At 42.1% G+C, this 19,626-nt stretch overlaps 1 protein-coding gene across 1 annotated transcript in view; it reads right to left on the minus strand.

Moving 5' to 3' along the window:
* setx (senataxin) overlaps positions 1–18,677 on the minus strand; it is a 59,535-nt gene extending 40,858 nt beyond the window's left edge. The window contains exons 1-8 of the mRNA XM_038971308.1: positions 18,518–18,677; positions 16,767–16,964; positions 5,446–5,656; positions 5,201–5,307; positions 4,792–5,011; positions 1,640–1,747; positions 865–1,045; positions 681–768 (exon numbers count right to left, since the gene is read on the minus strand). Coding sequence (XP_038827236.1) covers positions 681–768; positions 865–1,045; positions 1,640–1,747; positions 4,792–5,011; positions 5,201–5,307; positions 5,446–5,656; positions 16,767–16,964; positions 18,518–18,520 — 1,116 coding nt within the window. The 5' untranslated portion in view covers positions 18,521–18,677. The remainder of the gene's footprint in view (positions 1–680; positions 769–864; positions 1,046–1,639; positions 1,748–4,791; positions 5,012–5,200; positions 5,308–5,445; positions 5,657–16,766; positions 16,965–18,517) is intronic.
* Positions 18,678–19,626: the final 949 nt, after the last annotated feature.

The raw sequence follows: 19,626 nt of genomic DNA on the forward strand, positions 1-19,626 counted from the left end.
CTCTAACAAAATTGAGGTTTTTGGATATACTTTACCGAACAAAACAAACATTTATTGTGTAACTGGGAGTCTTGAGTGCAACCATACGAAGATCAAAGGTAAGTGATTAATTTTATTGCTATTTCTGACATTCGTGACTCATCTACTTGGCTGGTAACTGTATGTAATGTTTTGTGTGCTGAGCGCTGTCCTAAGATAATCGCATGGTTTGCTTTCGCCGTAAAGCCTTTTTGAAAACTGACACGGCGGCTGGATTAACAACAAGTTAAGCTTTATTTTGATGTATTACACTTGTGATTTCATGAAAGTTAAATATTTATAGCAATTTAATTTGAAATTTGCTCTCTGCAACTTCACCGGATGTTGGCCAGGTGGGACGCTACCGTCCCACACTCCCTAGAGAGGCAAAGACAGTTCACAATAAATAACCTCACTGTCCCTGACTAGCGGACGCTCTTGACTGGTAGCACATGAAACAAGCTTTGAATCCTTCTGTAAGAAAGATCAGGGAGAATAGCTTGAGAAGAGCTTGTTAAAGCGGTTTGTTGTTCCGCATCGTGCTTTTTACGCTAAAGGTCATGTTTTGGGAAAGCTTCAAGTGCACAACACTAACCACAGATGTACATCGAGGAAATAGGTACAACTAATAATATACAAATGCAACAGATGGATGTTATTACCTTGCTCACTTTGGTGTTACTGTCATATACCATCTGACTGCAGGTCACCATGTCATCATCACATGTAGTTTCTGTTTTAACCCGTGATCTACGGAGCAAAAGAAGAATAGTATCAACCATATGCTTAACTTGGAAGAAATAACAATATGAAAGAATTCAAGGCAAGATAAAGAGTGACACGTACATCATGGTTTGTTGTCTGATGCTCTCGAGCTCTGCAGAGTAGCTAGGGCTTTGTGTGATGGCCTGGAAGGCTTGGGATGGCTCAATCTGACCCCAAAACCTGGAGCCCAAACAATCCAAGATCACCATAAAACATTGCAAGACTGGCCAGAAGGGATCCATCTCGTTGGATGGTTCTTCATCTGGGGAAATAAACGTTAACATATTACGAGCTAAGTCATTTAGGAAGGTTCATTTTTATCTGTGTTGGACTATGGTTAAGCACTGGTACATACTTGTGTACAAGGCAGTGCTGGGCTACTCCCTACATATCTTTGCTCCCAACTAACATCACAATCCCACAGCCTATGCTCACAGTCAGGGCTCTTTCCCAGTTCCTAGGGCAAGGGCTAAATGTGGGAGAACAAAACAAACTATAACATTCTCTGGTCTTGGAACGAACTACGAAAGACTAAAAAACTGGAGAGAGTATCGCTGTTTGTGTTTAAAGCCCTGATAGAAGAAAATGTAATTGACCATTGCAATTATTTTGAATGTATTGTATGTACACGCAGACTTCTTCCTACTGACCGCTTGCCAGGTCCCTATTGCAAAATAGGTTTCTAACCATTAAGGTCTTTTCCTGGTTAAATAAAAAAGGATACATTTATTACACTCAAAAGGAAGAAACTGAAGAGAGCAAATTAGCTCTACTGACCAGCATCATGTTCATTTGGCACAATGGAAATAGAAAAACAGTTTAAGATAGGCAGAAAACAAAGTAGCTATTCCTTTACCCTTCAAGGCATTAAGGATACAGAGCAGTATGTTGGCCTGTTTGTCTGGCCCCAGGAACAGGGAGTCCATAGCTTGGGCATCCAGCTGTGTCAGAAGCATACAGATACCTGGGGGTGGGGAGAGGGCATAAACTGATGCTTAATATTGACTGCGTTGCTCATTAACAAGTTCTCTATTCACATTCTGTACTGTTTACCCTGTTGCTCAATAAAATCAATACTGAACACATGTAAAGTGTTGGTCCCACATTTCATGAGCTGAAATTAAATCTAACCTAAAAGTTTCCTTATGCACAAAAAGCTTATTTCTCAAATTTTGTACACAAACTTGTTTACATCCCTGTTAGTGAGCATTTCTCCTTTCCCAAGATAATCTATCCACACAACAGGTGTGGCATATTAAAAGCATGATCATTACACAGGTGCACTTTGTGCTAGGAACAATAAAAGGACACTATAATGTAGTTGTCACAACCCAGTGACACAGATTCCTCAAGTTGAGGGAGCATGCAATTGTCATGCTGACTGCAGGAATGTCCACCATAGCTGTTGCCAGAGAACGTAATTTTAATTTCTCTACCTAACTCAGCAAAAATAGAAACGTCCTCTCACTGTCAACTGTGTTTATTTTCAGCAAACTTAACGTGGAAATATTTGTATGAACATAACAAGATTAAACAGACAAACTGAACAAGTTCCACAAACATGTGACTAACAGAAATGGAATAATGTGTCCCTGAACAAAAGTAACAGTCAGTATCTGGTGTGGCCACCAGCTGCATTAAGTACTGCTGGACATCGCCGCCTCATGAAATGGACCAGATGTGCCAGTTCTTGCTGTGAGATGTTACCCCACTCTCCCACCAAGGCACCTGCAAGTTCCCAGACATTTCTGGGGGGGGGGGGGAGTTGGCCTAGCCCTCAACCTCCAACCAACAGGTCGCAGACGTGCTCAATGGGATTGAAATGAAGGGTCTTCGCTGGCCATGGCAGAAGACATTACTGTCTTGCAGGAAATCACGCACAGAACGAGCAGTATGGCTGGCAGCATTGTCATGCCGGAGGGTCATGTCAGGATGAGCCAGCAGGAAGGGTACCACATGAGGGAGGAGGATGTCTTCCCTGTAACGCACAGCGTTGAGATTGCCTCCAATGACAACAAGCTCAGTCCGATGATGCTGTCACACACCGCCCCACACCATGACAGACCCTCCACTTCCAAATCGATCCAGCTCCAGAGTACAGGCCTCGGTGTAACGCTCATTCCTTAGACGATAAACGAGAATCTGACCATCACCCCTGGGAGACAAAACCGCGACTCGTCAGTGAAGAGCACTTTTTGCCAGTCCTGTCTGGTCCAGCGACGGTGGGTTTGTGCCCATAGGCAACATTGTTGCCGGTGATGTCTGGTGAGGACCTGCCTTACAACAGACCTACAAGCCCTCAGTCCAGTCTCTCTCAGCCTATTGAGGACAGTCTGAGCACTGATGGAGGGATTGTGCGTTAATGGTGTAACTCGGGCAGTTGTTGCCATCCTGCACCTGTAACGGAGGTGCGATGTTCAGATGTACCGATCCTGTGCAGGTGTTGTTACATGTGGTCTGCCACTGCGAGGACAATCAGCTGTCTGTCCTGCCTCCCTGTGGCGCTGTCTTAGGCGTCTTACTGTACGGACATTGCAATTTATTGTCCTGGCCGCATCTGCATTCCTCATGCCTCCTTGCAGCATGCCTAAGGCACGTTCACGCAGATGAGCAGGGACCCTGGGCATCTTTCTTTTGGTGTTTTTCAGAGTTAGTAGAAAGGCCTCTTTAGTGTCCAACGTTTTAATTACTGACCTTAATTGCCTACCGTCTGTAAGCTGTTAGTGTCTTAACGACCGTTCCACAGGTGCACGTTCATTAATTGTTTATGGTTCATTGAACAAGCATGGGAAACAGTGTTTAAACCCTTTACAATGAAGATCTGTGAAGTTATTTGGATTTTTACGAATTATCTTTGAAAGACAGGGTCCTGAAAAAGGGATGTTTCTTTTTTTGCTGAGATTCTAAAACGACAGAGGCGGCTTACAGACTTTGGCAGTAGGTTCAACCAGCCTCACAGCCGCAGACCAAATGTAACTGCGCCAGCCCAGGACGTCCACATCTGACTTCAACACCTGCGGGATCGTCTGAGACCAGCCGCCCGGACAGCCGATGAAACTGTGGGTTTGCACAACCAAAGAATTTCTGCACAACTGTCAGAAACCGTCTCAGGGAAGTTTAAATTCTACCGGGCAGGTGGAAAGAAAGCGTGCAAGGCATCATGTGAGTGAGCGGTTTGCTGATATCAACGTTGTAAGCAGAGTGCCTGATGGTGGCAGTGGGGTTATGGTATGGGCAGGCATAAGCTACAGACAACAAACACAAATGCATTTTATCTATGGCAATTTGACTGCACAGAGATACCGTGATGAGATCCTGAGGCCCATTGTCGTACCATTCATCTGCCGCCATCACCTCATGTTTCAGCATGATAATGCACAGCCCCATTTTGCAAGGATCTGTACACAATTCCTGAAAGCTGAAAATGTCCCAATTCTTCCATGGCCTGCATACTCACCAGACATGTCACCCATCGAGCATGTTTGGGATGTTCTGGATCAACATGTATGACGTGTTCCAGTTCCCGCCAATACCCATCAACTTCGCACATCCATTGAAGAGGAGTGGACTACATTCCACAGCGCATAATCAACAGCCTAATCCACACTATTTGAAGGCGTTGTGTCGCGCTGCTTGAGGCAAATGGTGGTCACACCAGATACTGAATGATTCTAATACACAACCCTACCTTTTTTTAAAGGTATCTGAGACCAACAGATGGATATCTGTATTCCCAGTCTTGTGAAATTCATAGATTAAGGCCTAATGAATTTATTTCAATTGACTGATTCCTTATATGAACTGTAATAGTAAAATCTTTTGCGTTAATATGTTTTGTTCAGCGTATAAAACACTGCTGTGGCTCATATAACGGGTTTAGTAGTTGTTTGCACTTTAGAAATGGTTAACTTAACATCGAGCATTTATCAGTTGTTTCACAAAAAACATACACTCTTGGAGAAAGGTCTGGAAGAACCCCAAATGTGAACACAGGGTAAAGAAACATACCCAACCAGTAGTTTTTGGCATTTTTGGAATCGTAAAGATGCGGTTGCAGCAATGTCATCTTAGTCGTCGGATCATAGGACGTATCCATGTCTGGGAAGTTCTGGGGGATTCTAAGCTCGACAATGTAGAACATGCAGGTGAAGATGTCCTGAAGGTCATAAAAGTCGTCTCGGTCCACCTTCCCTAAAGACCTTGCAGCACCAATTGCCCACCGCCTAACCTGAAAGAATAAATAACAGCAGAAGTTATGACCGTAAAGACTTCGAGAAGCTTTTGTGACCATGTCAGACAAACGAGAGCCTTAAGCTCTTTAGCAAATATAAAGAAAATGTATATATTTATTTTATTACCACGGAACCAATAAAGTCCACATTTGTTTTTTGTAACAATTCAGCAGGTAAGTTATTACCGTCTCGTTGGGGTGGACGAGGAGGAGGTAGATCCCTGGATCTTTAGAACACACCCGGAAGGAGTTATATTCCTCCATCTTACAAATTGCCTCAACACACATTTCACCTGGAAAAGAGAACATCTGATGAATTTAAACCCACCAAGAGCACAGTCCAGGACTTAATCAAGCATGCTTCATTCCTAAATTTGGTTTGGGGGCATTTATAGGGAATCCATCACCTAAATTTAAATGAAAGTACTCACTCAATTCAGGGGATGCCAGCAGGTAGGGGTACTTGAGGACCTCTGACAGGGGAACCCCCAGACGGTCCTCGTACACTGCGGGGCTGATGTTTGACACTCCAATTTCCCGGCCGTCCTCTTCTACATAGCTGAGGTCCTTAGCCGGCTGTGCGTCTTTTGCTGCATGAGAAAACAAGTCCAGGAGCCTGGACGTCTCCAACTCCCATAGCCTCTGTGTGGGAGAGAGTATTTTGGGAGGGGGATAAGTGAGTGAGAGGGGGAGAAAGAGCAAGAGAGATTAAAGGGGTTATGTTGAGTAAAGCAGTGGATTAAAACCTAGGGAAGGTATGTGGACACTGACTACAGTATATCAAGTACGTGCCTTTTTTGTGATCACACCTGCCTCTCCATATTGTGGTCTTATTTTAATACTCATCTTTGTGGATTAATCAACTACAAACCATAGAGTTTCCTCCTTCAAAAGTTGTGTGGGCTGCTGCAGAATTCTATGGCACATTATTTAATTGTTAGCCATTTTTACCATTAATGCTAGTTTGACCACCAGAGGGCATCTTTGAGAAGCATTTGATAGTCTTCAATATTGGCATTACTAAAGAATTTAAAACCTTTTTTGTAAGAACATAACCAATCCCATATACTACCACATTTTGCTTAATTTGATTAACATTCTGGGGTTTCCGTTAGGATGGATCAGAAAGTATGGCGCTGTACAATGTGACGATCGGGAGTAGGCTACAGTACTAAGAGCATAAGCTTTATGTAGGTGCCGGGGCTATATGACTGTGCCATCAACTTGATTATATATGAATATAAATTATATTTGAGATTACTTCATTTTCAACAACAAAAAAGTGAGTGATTGTAATTTGAATAAAGGGCTAAATATTTGTATGTTTTTAGAGGGAGAGAAATGTCCCTATGGGACTCCCAATCACAGTCTTGATGTGATCCATAATAACAATTATACCCCCCCTTCCACATGTTAATGGTTTCAAAAGTATCAATTAGGATATGAGTTAAACCACAATGTGGTATTATTTGTTCCGTCTTTCTGGAAGATTAAACTGAAATTGCAACCCATCACGGCCGGTTGTGATACATCCAACCTAACTAAGAAATACATTTGACGATGGGAGGATTCTCCCCCTACCCTCCTTTATGGCTGGGCGATATGGCCAAAATATTATATCACGGTATTTATATAAAAATAATCATTATATATATATTTTTGTAAATACGGTATTTTTAGTTTATGAATCGTGAGTGATCCTAGGGTGACATTCACACTAAGTGATTTCAACAGGTCTTTCTCCATTCTGTTTTATACTGTTCAATTCAACCAAAACAAATTTCAGCACTTATCATTCCTGCAATCAATTGCAGTGGTGGAAAAAGCAAAAGTATAAATAATTTCAAATTCCTTATATTAAGCAAACCAGATGGCACCATTTTCTTTATATTTACAGATCGCCAGGGGCACACAACACTGACATAATTTACAAACAAAGCATTTGTGCTTAGTGAGTCCTCCAGGCAGTAGATGACCAGGGATGTTCTCTTGATAAGTGCGTGAACTGGACCATTTTCCTGTCCTGCAAAGCATTCAAAATGTAACGAGTACTTTTAGGTGTCAGTGAAAATGGCATAAAAAGTACCCCATTTTCTGTAGGAATGTAGTGAAGTAAAAGTTGTCAAAAAATAAATAATGTTCAGATACCAAAAAAATACTTCAGTAGTTCTTCCAAGTATTTTTACACCACTGCTCAATTGAGAATTCCCACACTGCCACGTAGGACTGCACTATATGGGCAAATAATCTAGGATTTATTTAACCAAATGTTGCAATTGCGATTTGACTTGTGAATTAGAGCAAAACTGTTGGAATCATGGAAATAGAATGACTATTCTAATTCTATAGTTTGAATATAATAGTGGGCACTTTGAATACAGTGTTGTAACTTTAATGGGTTACAGAGTTAATGTTTACAGTTAATTCATGGAGCTGTATCTAAAGATATTTTCTTTACAGTTATTTACATATGTAATTGTATTAGAATTTGTGTGTTGGAGATTGAGAGAACTACATACATATTTTGTTGTATTGGTTAGTATTGGATTACGCTTTCGACTGCAAGTTCTAGAATGCCTTGCGACGAAGTAGAGAGAGAATGCGCCAGTTATGTACAAGTGATTATCCTGACTATCGCTAGCAACTTTCTTATTGTTTTGTAGAATCTAAAGTTGTTAAATGTAAGGTGAACATGTAGTATTACTAAAAGAAGCTTTCATTTCAAACCCGACGTTCCGAGTCATTACTTTGAAGATAGTTATTCTATATACAGTGTTGTTTGAGATGACAACAATTTAAAATGCCAGGGAGTTATTGCGACAGGGTACAAACTAAAGTGTTAAGTGTTTCCTAGGGGACCCTATAAGCTTTGGCTACAGTGCATGTTCTCTCTTAGCTACTTCATGTAGCTAACATATTCTTGCTTTGCATATTCCTCTTTGATTTAGAGGATACTGTTGCACAAACAACATGCTGATTTAGGTCTACACCATCACTGGTATTATCAGGCTGTATTAGCTGCGACGTTTGCTCTCTCTCAGTACATTATTAGCTAGAAAGAGCGATGACTCAAATAGCGAATTAAACTATAAAAATTGACATTACACACAGCACATCACATTTAACAAACCAAACATTCAAATACTGGTATAGAAGGTAAAGTAAAAACCCTAACCGGTCCCTGCATCAATACCATTCCATCATAAAATACAGTATACCGCCCAGCTCTACCCTCCTTCTAGGCAAGTCTATTGTCCTGCTAATAGCCATAATGGCGCTGTACAACGTGACCATGTGTGTTTGATAGAGTATTTTCCAGTAAAGCAACAATTTGTTTACCTTCATTAGCCTTTGTTCCAATAAATGTCATTCAGTGATATTTATTCCCATAGTAATTTGTTATGGACCCATAAGGAAATAATGATCTGCATTTTTAAAGATCATTTTTATTATTTTATTAACGAAAGCATAAAGATGCTGATGAAGAAATACAGTACAGTAAATGCTTTATGCGACATTTTGCGGTTGCATGAGGTCGCCCACACACTTTAAACATTTGGATAAAGCATTTTGAAGATAAACAAATGCAGGCGGCTTATCAGGCTACTGTGTAGTCTGACAAGTAAATATAGCCTACAGTACATACTGTAGTAAACATGGGAAAGTGCCTAATTCCTTACATAAGGGAGATCAGGCCATGTCCAGACTTTCTCAGTGACCTCAAGTACTCATTAACCCTGTCTTTGATGCTTTTTCAGGCTGCATCAGTCACGGACAGAAACTTCTGAGACACTATTAATGATGAACGCCTGGAGGTTCACTGGTCCATCCCAGTTGGTATTCTGTGTCCACTCATGGTATCTCTTCGGTTACACATCCTTGGAATAGCAAAACGGTCCGGAAGGCCCTTGCTGTGCCTGGTGAGCAGTTGGTCAAGTTCTGTTGTCAGAAGAGGAATGGAAATGTCAGGGTGAACCGACAACGTGACTTACACGCCAGGTATGTTGACTCTGCCTGTCGGAAGTGGAGTCCAGACCTCACAGGTGTGCCTGGCATGGATTGTGACTCCATCTTGTTCCTTGCCCTCTTCAACGCGTCATTCTCCGCCTGACTCTCTGCCAATGACGCGTGACTCTACGCCAACGCATCAGCTTTCGCCCATATCTCTGCCCTCAGATAATGTTTCTCTTTCTCCTGGTCTGCCGTCAAGGACTTGATCCCAGTCTTCAAAGTTTGAATCTGATCCATGTGCACCTTCATCAGATGAGCTAAATGGTACCACCCTGAGCCCCCATCGATTACAGCAGCCCATAATAGAAATGGTAGATCAATCCAGTTCGGATTTAAGTATATCTTTTGACTGACGCCTTTATTGAGAAATCTAATGCTCTAATATTTAATCATTTCTGCCCTCCGAATTCATATCTAAGGGGCATTTTTCACGCCATTAGTAGTTACATTGCACGTTCAAACTAAAACAGACCGGCACTAAGAACAGCGGGAACGTTCACCTAGTCAGCACCATTATTACAGCAATGCCCCTCAAAATGTTGCTCTGTGCTATCCAGTGGAAAAGGGGTCCACCCCCCCCTCCTCCTCCTCCTCCTCCCTTCCCCATGGGCAAGGTCCGTCTTCTGTGCGCTACTCAGCCGCCCGTTCTGTGCCTCCTGCACTCGTGCCTTGAACCTCGTGCGCCTAACGCTATCTCATTGGATAAAGCTGGAGAACTGCAAGGCAATCCCATTGTGCACCACTCGGGAGCCATGACCAATATATATTGTCCTGATAGAAACGTTGTTTGCAGAATTCACAGCCTGCTACACTTGTGAAAAAGGTTGGTAATATATCTGTGAGAATATGTAAGGGGCTTTTATATAATTCTAAATTAATTAATAGCTTTGATATAAAAATGATATGAGATTATTTTGTTTTCAAATAATGTAAAGTGAGCGGGGAAAAGCCCATTCTTGAAAGTTACATTGTTACTAATTTGTAAATAAAGCCAGTTTGTTATATATAATTATTTATGTTTTTAGAGGGAGAGAACCAGCATCTGTAGCAACACAGTTTGCACCGTGATACAGTGTCTTAGACCACTGCGCCACTCGTGTGCTGTACAACGTGACAGGTCAGGAGTACGCTACAGTACTACAGTAAGAGCAAAATAATCCTAACATTTCAAAACCATAATTGTAGTCCAAGTTTCTCTTAGAATAAAAACCTTAGTGTTACAGTTTTATTAAGTAATACTAACAAGCAGTAACAAAAATAATAAGATGGCGCCGGTGCAGAAGGCAGACGTTTTTCTTGTCCCCACCCGATAGTGCTTTTTTGTTCGTAACTTATTTTTTTGTACATACTGTTGCCGCTACTGTCTCTTATGACCGAAAATAATTTATAGACATCAGGACTGCGATTACTCACCACGGACTAGCAGTCCTTTTTCTTCTTTCACGACTCTGACGAGCCTGAGGATATACGGCTCCCTCGGGAACAGGCCCCGACCCCAATGATCTGCTTGAAGAGGAGGCGGAGAAAGAGGCCGGCGATCGAATAAACCCTAACTCCCCTCAATTCTGCTCTCAAACATGCAATCTTTGGACAATAAAATGGACGAGTTATTGGGAAGATTAAACTACCAACGGGAAATTAAAAACGAACATCTTATGCTTAACGAGTTGTGGCTGAATGACGACAATATCAACATACAGCTGGCTGGTTATACGATGTACCGGCAGGATAGAACAGCGGCGTACCACCACAGACCGATGTAGGCACTAAAACTGCACTCAATGAGCTGTATACCGCAATAAGCAAACAGGAAAACGCTCATCCAGAGGCAGCGCTCCTAGTAGCCAAGGACTTTAATGCAGGGAAACTTATATCATTTTTACCTAATTTCTATCAACATTTTAAAATGTGCAACCAGAGGGAAAAGAACTCTGGACCACCTTTACTCCACACACAGATGCATACAAAGCTCTCCCTCGCCCTCCATTTGGCAAATCTGACCATAATTCCATCCTCCGGATTCCTGCTTACAAGCAAAAATTAAAGCAGGAAGCACCAGTGACTAGACTCAAAAAAATTAAATAAGTGGTCAGATGAAGCAGATGCTAAGCTACAGGACTGTTTTGCTAGCACAGATTGGAATATGTTCCGGGAGTCCTCCAATGGCATTGAGGAGTACACCACATCTGTCATTGGCTTCATCAATAAGTGCATCGATGACGTCGTCCTCACAGTGACAGTATGTACAGTTGAAGTCTAAAGTTCACATACATCTTAGTCAAATACATTTAAACTCAGTTTCACAATTCCTGACATTTAATCAGAGTAAAAATGCCCTGTTTTAGGTCAGTTAGGATCACCACTTTATTTTAAGAATGGGAAATGTCAGAATAGAGAGAATTATTTATTTCAGCTTTTCTTTCTTTCATCACATTCCCTGTGGGTCAGAAGTTTACATATACTAATTGAGTATTCGGTAGCATTGTATTTATAATGTTCAACTTGGGTCAATCATTTCAGGTAGCCTTCCACAAACTTCCCACAATAAGTTGGGAGAATTTTGGCCCATTCCTCCTGACAGAGCTGGTGTAACTGAGTCAGGTTTGTAGGCCTCCTAGCTCGCACACACTTTTTGAGTTCTGCCCACACATTTTCTATAGGCTTGGGGTCAGTGCTTTGTGATGGCCACTCCAATACCTTTGACTTTGTTGTCCTTAAGCCATTTTGCCACAACTTTGAAAGTATGCTTGGGGGTCATTGTCCATTTGGAAGACCCATTTGCGACCATGCATTAACTCCCTGAACGATTGTCTTGAGATGTTGCTTTAATATATCCACATAATTTTGCTTCCTCATGATGCCATCTATTTTGTTAAGTGCAGCGGACTGCTCCTGCAGCAAAGCACATCCACAACACAATGCTGCCACCCCCGTGCTTCACGGTTGGGATGGTGTTCTTTGGCTTGCAAGCCTCCACCTTTTTCCTCCAAATATAACGATGGTCATTATGGCCAAACAGTTCTATTTTTGTTTCATCAGACCAGAGGACATTTCTCCAAAAAGTCCGATCTTTGTCCCCATGTGCAGTTCCAAACCATAGTCTGTTTTTTTTAATGGTGGTTTTGGAGCAGTGGCTTCTTCCTTGCCGAGCGGCCTTTCAGGTTGTTCTGGGATTGATTTGCACTTTTCGCACCAAAGTACGTTCATCTCTAGGAGACAGAACGCGTCTCCTTCCTGAGTGGTATGACGGCTGCGTGGTCCCATGGTGTTTATACTTGCGTACTATTGTTTGTATAGATGAACGTGGTACCTTTAGGCATTTGGAAATTGCTCCCAAGGATGAACCAGACTTGTGGAGGTCTACAATTGTTTTTCTGAGGTCTTGGCTGATTTCTTTGGATTTTCCCATTATGTCAAGCAAAGAGGCACAGAGTTTGAAGGTAGGCCTTGAAATACATCCATAGGTACACCTCCAATTGACTCAAATGATGTCAACTAGCCTATCAGAAGCTTCTAAAGCCATGACGGAATTATCTGGAATTTTCCAAGCTGTTTAAAGGCACAGTCAACTTAGTGTAGGTAAACTTCTAACCCACTGGAATTGTGATACAGTGAATTATAAGTGAAATAATATGTCTGTAAACAATTGTTGGAAAAATTACTTGGGTCATGCACAAAGTAGATGTCCCAACCGACTTGTCAAAACTACAGTTTGTTAACAAGAAATTTGTGGAGGGGTTGAAAAACAAGTTTTAATGACTCCAACCTAAGTGTATGTAAACTTCCGATATCAACTGTACATACTAGAGGTTGACCAATTAATCAGCATTTTTGGACACCGATTACATTGCATTCCATGAGAACTGCGTGGCAGGCTGACCACCTGTTACGCGAGTGCAGTAAGGAGGCATGGTAAGTTGCTAGCTAGCATTAAACTTATCTTATAAAAAACAATCTTCACATAACCTAGTAAAATCAACCATGTGTATATGCAACAGTTTGGGCCGCCTGGATCGTTTCGAACTAATTTACCAAAATTTTACATAATTATGACATAACATTGAAGGTGCAATGTACCAGCAATATTTAGACTTAGGGTTGCCACCCGTTCGATAAAATACGAAACGTTTCCGTATTTCATTGAAAGAATAAATGTTTTGTTTTCAAAATGATAGGTCATTAATACGGTCAAATTCGGAAACTAAGGCTCGTATTTCTGTGTGTTATTATGTTATAATTTAGTTATGATTTGATATTTGATAGAGCAGTCTGACTGAGCGGTGGTAAGCAGCAGCATGCTCGTAAGCATTCATTCAAACAGCACTTTCCTGCGTTTGCCAGCAGCTCTTCGCAGTGCTTGAAGCGCAGCGCTGTTAATGACTTCAAGCCCATCAACTCCCGAGATTAGGCTGGCAATACTAAAGTGCCTATAAGAACATCCAATAGTCAAAGGTATATTAAATACAATGAGAGAGAGAAATAGTCCTATAAATTCCTATAATAACTACAACCTAAAACTTCTTAAATGGGAATATTTTAGACTAATGTTAACTTCTCTAGGGTACGTGAGACGTTAGCGTCCCAACTCTTCAACAGCCAGTGAAACTGCTGGGCGCCAAATTCAAATACAGAAATACTCATTATAAAAATTAAGAAAACAAAACATATTTTACATAGGTTTAAAGATTAACTTCTTGTGAATCCAACCACGGTGTCAGATTTAAAAAATGCTTTACGGCGAAAGCATACCTTACGATTATTTGAGAACATAGCCCAGCAGACAAATCATTACAAACATTAACCAGCCAAGTAGAACAGAGTCAGAGTCAGAAATAGAGATAAAACTAATCCCTTACCTTTGATGATCTTCATATGGTTGCACTCAGCAGACATTCATTTACTCAATAAATGTTCCTTTTGTTCGATAAAGTCTCTTTATATCCAAAAACCTCCGTTTAGTTCGCGCGTTTTCATAAGTAATCCACAGGCTCAAACGCAGTCAAAACAGGCAGACAAAATCCAAATTGTATCCGTAAAGTTCATAGAAACATGTCAAACGATGTTTATATTCAATCCTCAGGTTGTTTTTAGCCTAAATAATCGATAATATTTCAGTTCTGTTATACTCACAGACATTATTTTAACAGTTTTGGAAACTTTAGAGTGTTTTCTATCCAAATCTACCAGTTAAATGCATATCATATCTTCTGGGCCCGAGTAGCAGGCAGTTTAATTTGGGCATGCTTTTTATCCAAAATTCCGAATGCTGCCCCCTACCCTAGAGAAGTTAAAAGGAACCACCAGCTTTCATATGTTCTCATGTTCTGAGCAAGGAACTTAAACGCTAGCTTTTTTACATGGCACATATTGCTCTTTCACTTTCTCCTCCAACACGGTTTTGGCATTATTTAAACCAAAGTGAACATGTTTCATTACTTATTTGAGATCAAATTGATTTTATTTATGTATTATACTAAGTTAAAATAAGTGTTCATTCAATGTTGTTGTAATTGTCATTAATACAAATATATATAAAAATCTGCCGATTAATCGGTATCCGCTTTTTTTTGGTCGTCCAATAATCGGTATTGAAAAATCCTAATCGGTCGACCTCTAGTATATACCCCAACCAGAAGCCATGGATTACAGGCAGCATCCGCACTGAGCTAAAGGCTAGAGCTGCCGCTTTCAAGGAGCGGGACTCTACCCGGAAGCTTATAAGAAATGCTGCTATGCCCTCCGACGATCCATCAAACAGCCAAAGCTTCAATACAGGACTAAGATCGAGTCGTACTACACCGGCTTTCACGCTCGTCGGATGTGGCAGGGCCTGCAAACCATTACAGACAAAAGGGAAGCACAGCCGAGAGCTGCCCAGTAACACGAGCCTACCGGAGGAGCTAAACTATTTCTACGCTCGCTTCGAGGCAAATAACACTGAAACATGCATGAGAGCACCAGCTGTACCGGAAGACTGTGTGATCACGCTCTCTGCAGCCGATGTGAGCAAGACCTTTAGACAGGTCAACATTCACAAGGCCACAGGACCAGGCGGATTACCAGGAAGTGTACTGACCAACTAGCAAGTGTCTTCACTGACATTTTTCAACCTCACCCTGTCCGAGTCTGTAATACCAACATGTTTTATGCAGACCACCATAGTCCCTGTGCCCAAGAACACTAAATGTCTGTAGCCATTAAGTGCTTTGAAAGGCTGGTCATGGCTCACAACACCATCATCCCATAAACCCTAGACCCACTCCAATTTGCATACTGCCACAACAAATCCACAGATGATGCAGTCTCTATTGCGCTCCACACTGCCCTTTCCCACCTGGACAAAAGGAACACCAGTGTGAGAATGCTATTCATTGACTACAGCTTAGCTTCCAACACCATAGTGTCCTCAAAGCACATCAATAAGTTAAGGACCCTGGGACTAAACACCTCCCTCTGCAACTGGTTCCTAGACTTCCTGACGGGCCGCCCCCAGGTGGTAAGGGTAGGTAACAACACATCCGTCACACTGATCCTCAACACAGGGGCCCCTCAGGACTGAGCATGCCCCCATTCTCATCGACGGGGCTGCAGTGGATCAGGTTGAGAGCTTCAAGTTCCTTGGTGTCCACATCACCAACAAACTAACATGGTCCAAGCACACCATGACAGTTGTGAAGCGGGCACGACAAATCCTATTCCCCCTCAGGAGACTAAAAAGATCTGGCATGGGTCCTCAGATCCTCAAAAGGTTCTACAGCTGCACCACCGAGAGCATCCTGACTGTTTGCATCACTGCCTGGTATGGCAACTGCTCAGCCTCCGACCGCAAGGCACTACGAGGGTAGTGCGAACAGCCCAGTACATCACTGGGGCCAAGCTTCCTGTCATCTAGGACCTCTTTACCAGGCGTGTCAGAGGAAGGTCCTAAAAATTGTCAAAGACTCCAGCCACCCTAGTCATAGACTTCTCTCTGCTACCACACGGCAAGCGGTACCGGAGCACTAAGTCTAGGTCCAAGAGGCTTCGAAACAGCTTCTACCCTCAAGCCATAAGACTCCTGAACATCTAGTCAAATGGCAACCCAGACTATTTGCATTGCCGCCCCCTCCCCTCACCACTGCCACTCTCTGTTGTCATCTATGCATAGTCACTTTAATTAACTCTTACCTACATGTACATACTACCTCAACTAACCGGCACCCCCCTGTATGTATGTATGTGTGCATATAATTATTTTTTACTGCTGCTCTAATTACCTGTTACTTCTCTCATTCTTATCCATATTTTTTGAAACCGCACTGTTGGTTAGCGGCTCGTAAGTAAGCATTTCACTATAAGGTCTACACCTGCCTTATTTGGCACGTGACTAATAAAATTTGATTAAAAAAAAATGTGTATTCATATGGGTGTGAGCTGCAGGACAGAGGAATTGCAATTCTTACAGTATTGTTCTAAATTCAATCATCTTCTTCATCCTCCTCATTCAGTATATTGAAATTCAATTTTGAAGACGTGCACAATTATCACTTTCTATTTGGTTTATGTCGCCAATTCATTGTCAGTTAGACACAGTAGCGCCTTGGGACCCAAAAGCATAATCAGTGCTCTAACTCCCCCTTGCGCTGGTCTTGTGCAATGAAGTAGTGATGCAGAGTACCGTACTAAACCACAAATTACTTTGAAGTCCAGCAGCATAGCGCAAAACTTTCAGTTGAGCAACCACTGTATGGTTCATCCTTACCCGGTGCAGTCCAGGCAACTCCTCCTTCGCCCGATGGTATGCTACCACACACTCCAGGCACTTATCGAGGTCATCGTTGAGGGCCTTCTCCTCGTTGACTGCCTTCTCATCCTCTGCTAACCAAGACCCAGCACAGTACCTCTGGAGCAGTTTTGCAACATCGTCACCCAATGACGTGCACCAACGGCACATGCTCATCTACAAGGGACAAGATGAGAGAGCGTTGCTAGACCTCGTCTACTGCACTTGTGATCATTTGACATCCAACATGCAAGAATGTACTCCTTTGAGGACAATGAACTAGTTGGTTCTGCTGACACACATCAATGAGCAGCATTGGCCGGCTAAATCAAATCTGTAGAAATGTATTTGGTGCTACAAACTGGTAAATGTTTATGACACTGGCATTTGCCTGAGCAGTCACAATAGATAACAAGTGGATAGTACAGCAAGGTCACAAGTTCACTTTCAAGAAACAAGTACCCCAGGAAGCCTTATGCAACAAAGAATCCCATTGAGTTGGGTGTGAAACCCTGGCCGTGAGGTGAGAAAACTGGCAGAAGACAGGCACTTCAAGGTCTGCCCCTGGGCCGAAAGCTTACTTTTTCTCAAACACCATGGTTTGAAGTCACAGTTTGTGACTATTTTTTATTTAACTAGGCAAGCCAGTTAAGAACAAATTCTTATTTTACAACGACTGCCTAGGAACAGTGGGTTAACTGCCTTGATCCGGGGCAGGACGACAGATTTTTACCTTGTCAGCTCAGAGATTCGATCTGGCAACCTTTCGGTTACTTGGCCCAAAGCTCTAAACACTAGGCTACCTGCAGACTTGGAGGTGTCAAGTACCAATATTCACTTTAACAGCAGTTACGGTCCCAAATACTACCGTCAAATAGTAAAAATGCCTACTTCCTGTATTTTAGCTAGCTAGAACAAGGCCTAATTATTGTATTTTAGTTAGCTGGCTAAAGTACAGTAAACAGGGCTTTATCTAGCTAGCTAAATTACAGGAAGTACGCCTTTTTATTTTAATTAAGGTAATTTTTGGGACCGTAACGTAACTGCTGTTAAAGTGAATATGCCAACATGAAATCTTATACAACTAATAGAAAAAGCGTTAGAAAAAATTGCTGTTGACACATGCAAAATTTGTAACCAAGTTAACGTTACTACGAGCATTTAGTAATAACGTTACTAGCTACTAGGCAATCTACTGTACTACCAACGCCGTTTCCAGTGATATTGGCATTATTATCTAGTTGGCCTAGCAGTGTCAGGCCCCATTTCACCAAAAAAAGAGCTCCAATATCACTAATATTCCATATGTTGGTGTGCATGACTGTCTAAATGTTATTTTAAATCTGTAAATCATCAAGTGATTCGTCAAGTGGCTGGTTAGGTAGTTAGCAACTAGCAGCGCAAATTGTAGTTAGTTAGCTGGCTAACGCACCGTTAGCTTTAGCTAGATGCACAACAAGCAGGAACGTTTTAAATGTAACTAACTTAACTAGCTAGATATGACGCCAACTTTAATAGTTAACTAGCTACTTGTTTTCCTTATCAGCAAATGTCACGACATTCAATTTGTTGGCGATTTTAGAGACGTTTGTAGTCTAGCTTCCAGTTGTGTCAACAAAGTTGTCTGGTGAAACCAAGGAAGTAAACCTGGTGGCATGAGTCGAACCATGCCGCGGTCTGGAAAGTCGTTAGCTGGCTACAAAGTCACGTCTTGTGTAACCAGAACTCACCATGTTGTACAATTGCGTAATCCAAACGGTGCACTAATCTATTTAATCTTAGTAGATATATAGATTCCCAATAGCACGAACATTCAATGACATTTCTCGCTAACGTGCTGTTTACAATGCAAACACACGCGGTCATTCCCGAAAAAAAAATCATCTAGACCAAGCCAGTGATGTTCTCACCCCCCTTGTCCCCTGCTGATTTACTTACTACTTCTTCTTTGGGATTTGGTTGGCGGATCGTATCCAACATTTAGATGCATACACCGCCACCTACTGTAATGGTGTGTGAGGCCATTCACGGCATACCTACATTATATTCTTAGACGCAAAATTAGGAAAAAGGATAAGGAAAATTACATAACCACATATTAGCCCCATCTTTAAAAAAAAAACACCACCATCCACTATTTAACCCTACCTAGTCCAACTCCAGACCAGGTCTGAGAGGATATCACTACCACGCAACACCTACTGCAGCTGTTCTGCAGTAAATTCTCACAATCCCAAGTCCTTCTCTGCCACTACAACCTCTATTTTCTGTGAATTAAGATACATTTCCGCAGTACAATTAACAACCATGACTATAAATGCTAAAAAGCCCACCTTGCTGAAGCACATATTCTTCCCATCACTCTCTCTTGATAACAATAGCTGGAACGGCTCATAACAATGGCTGGAACGGAGCCAATGGAATGGCCAACCGTGTTTTTGATGTATTTGACTCCATTCCACAAATTCCACTCCAGGCATTACCACGAGCCCGTCCTCCCCAATTACGGTGCCACCATCCTCCTGTGCTGCCTACTCACAGGAATCCTCTCAGGATCCCTCACCCTGTACCCATCTTCCTCTACCACTCTCTTCACTGCTTCAGCACTTTCTGTACTGCTCTAACCCTGGCAACCTCAATCTGCCTTTCTATAACCGGATACCTCCGATCTCCAGCCCCGATACCACAGATTCCTTCGTCTCATGCCCTCCTGCACACTTCTCACATCTAGGCATCTCCCTCCTACACACTGCTGTAATATGCCCATAACCCTGACACCTAAAACAACGTAATATTTTCATTACATAACTCTCACGGGATAACTGACACTTCCTACCTT

The sequence above is a fragment of the Salvelinus namaycush genome, chromosome 31 (genome assembly GCF_016432855.1).
Source record: "Salvelinus namaycush isolate Seneca chromosome 31, SaNama_1.0, whole genome shotgun sequence".
Classification (NCBI taxonomy): Eukaryota; Metazoa; Chordata; class Actinopteri; order Salmoniformes; family Salmonidae; genus Salvelinus; species Salvelinus namaycush.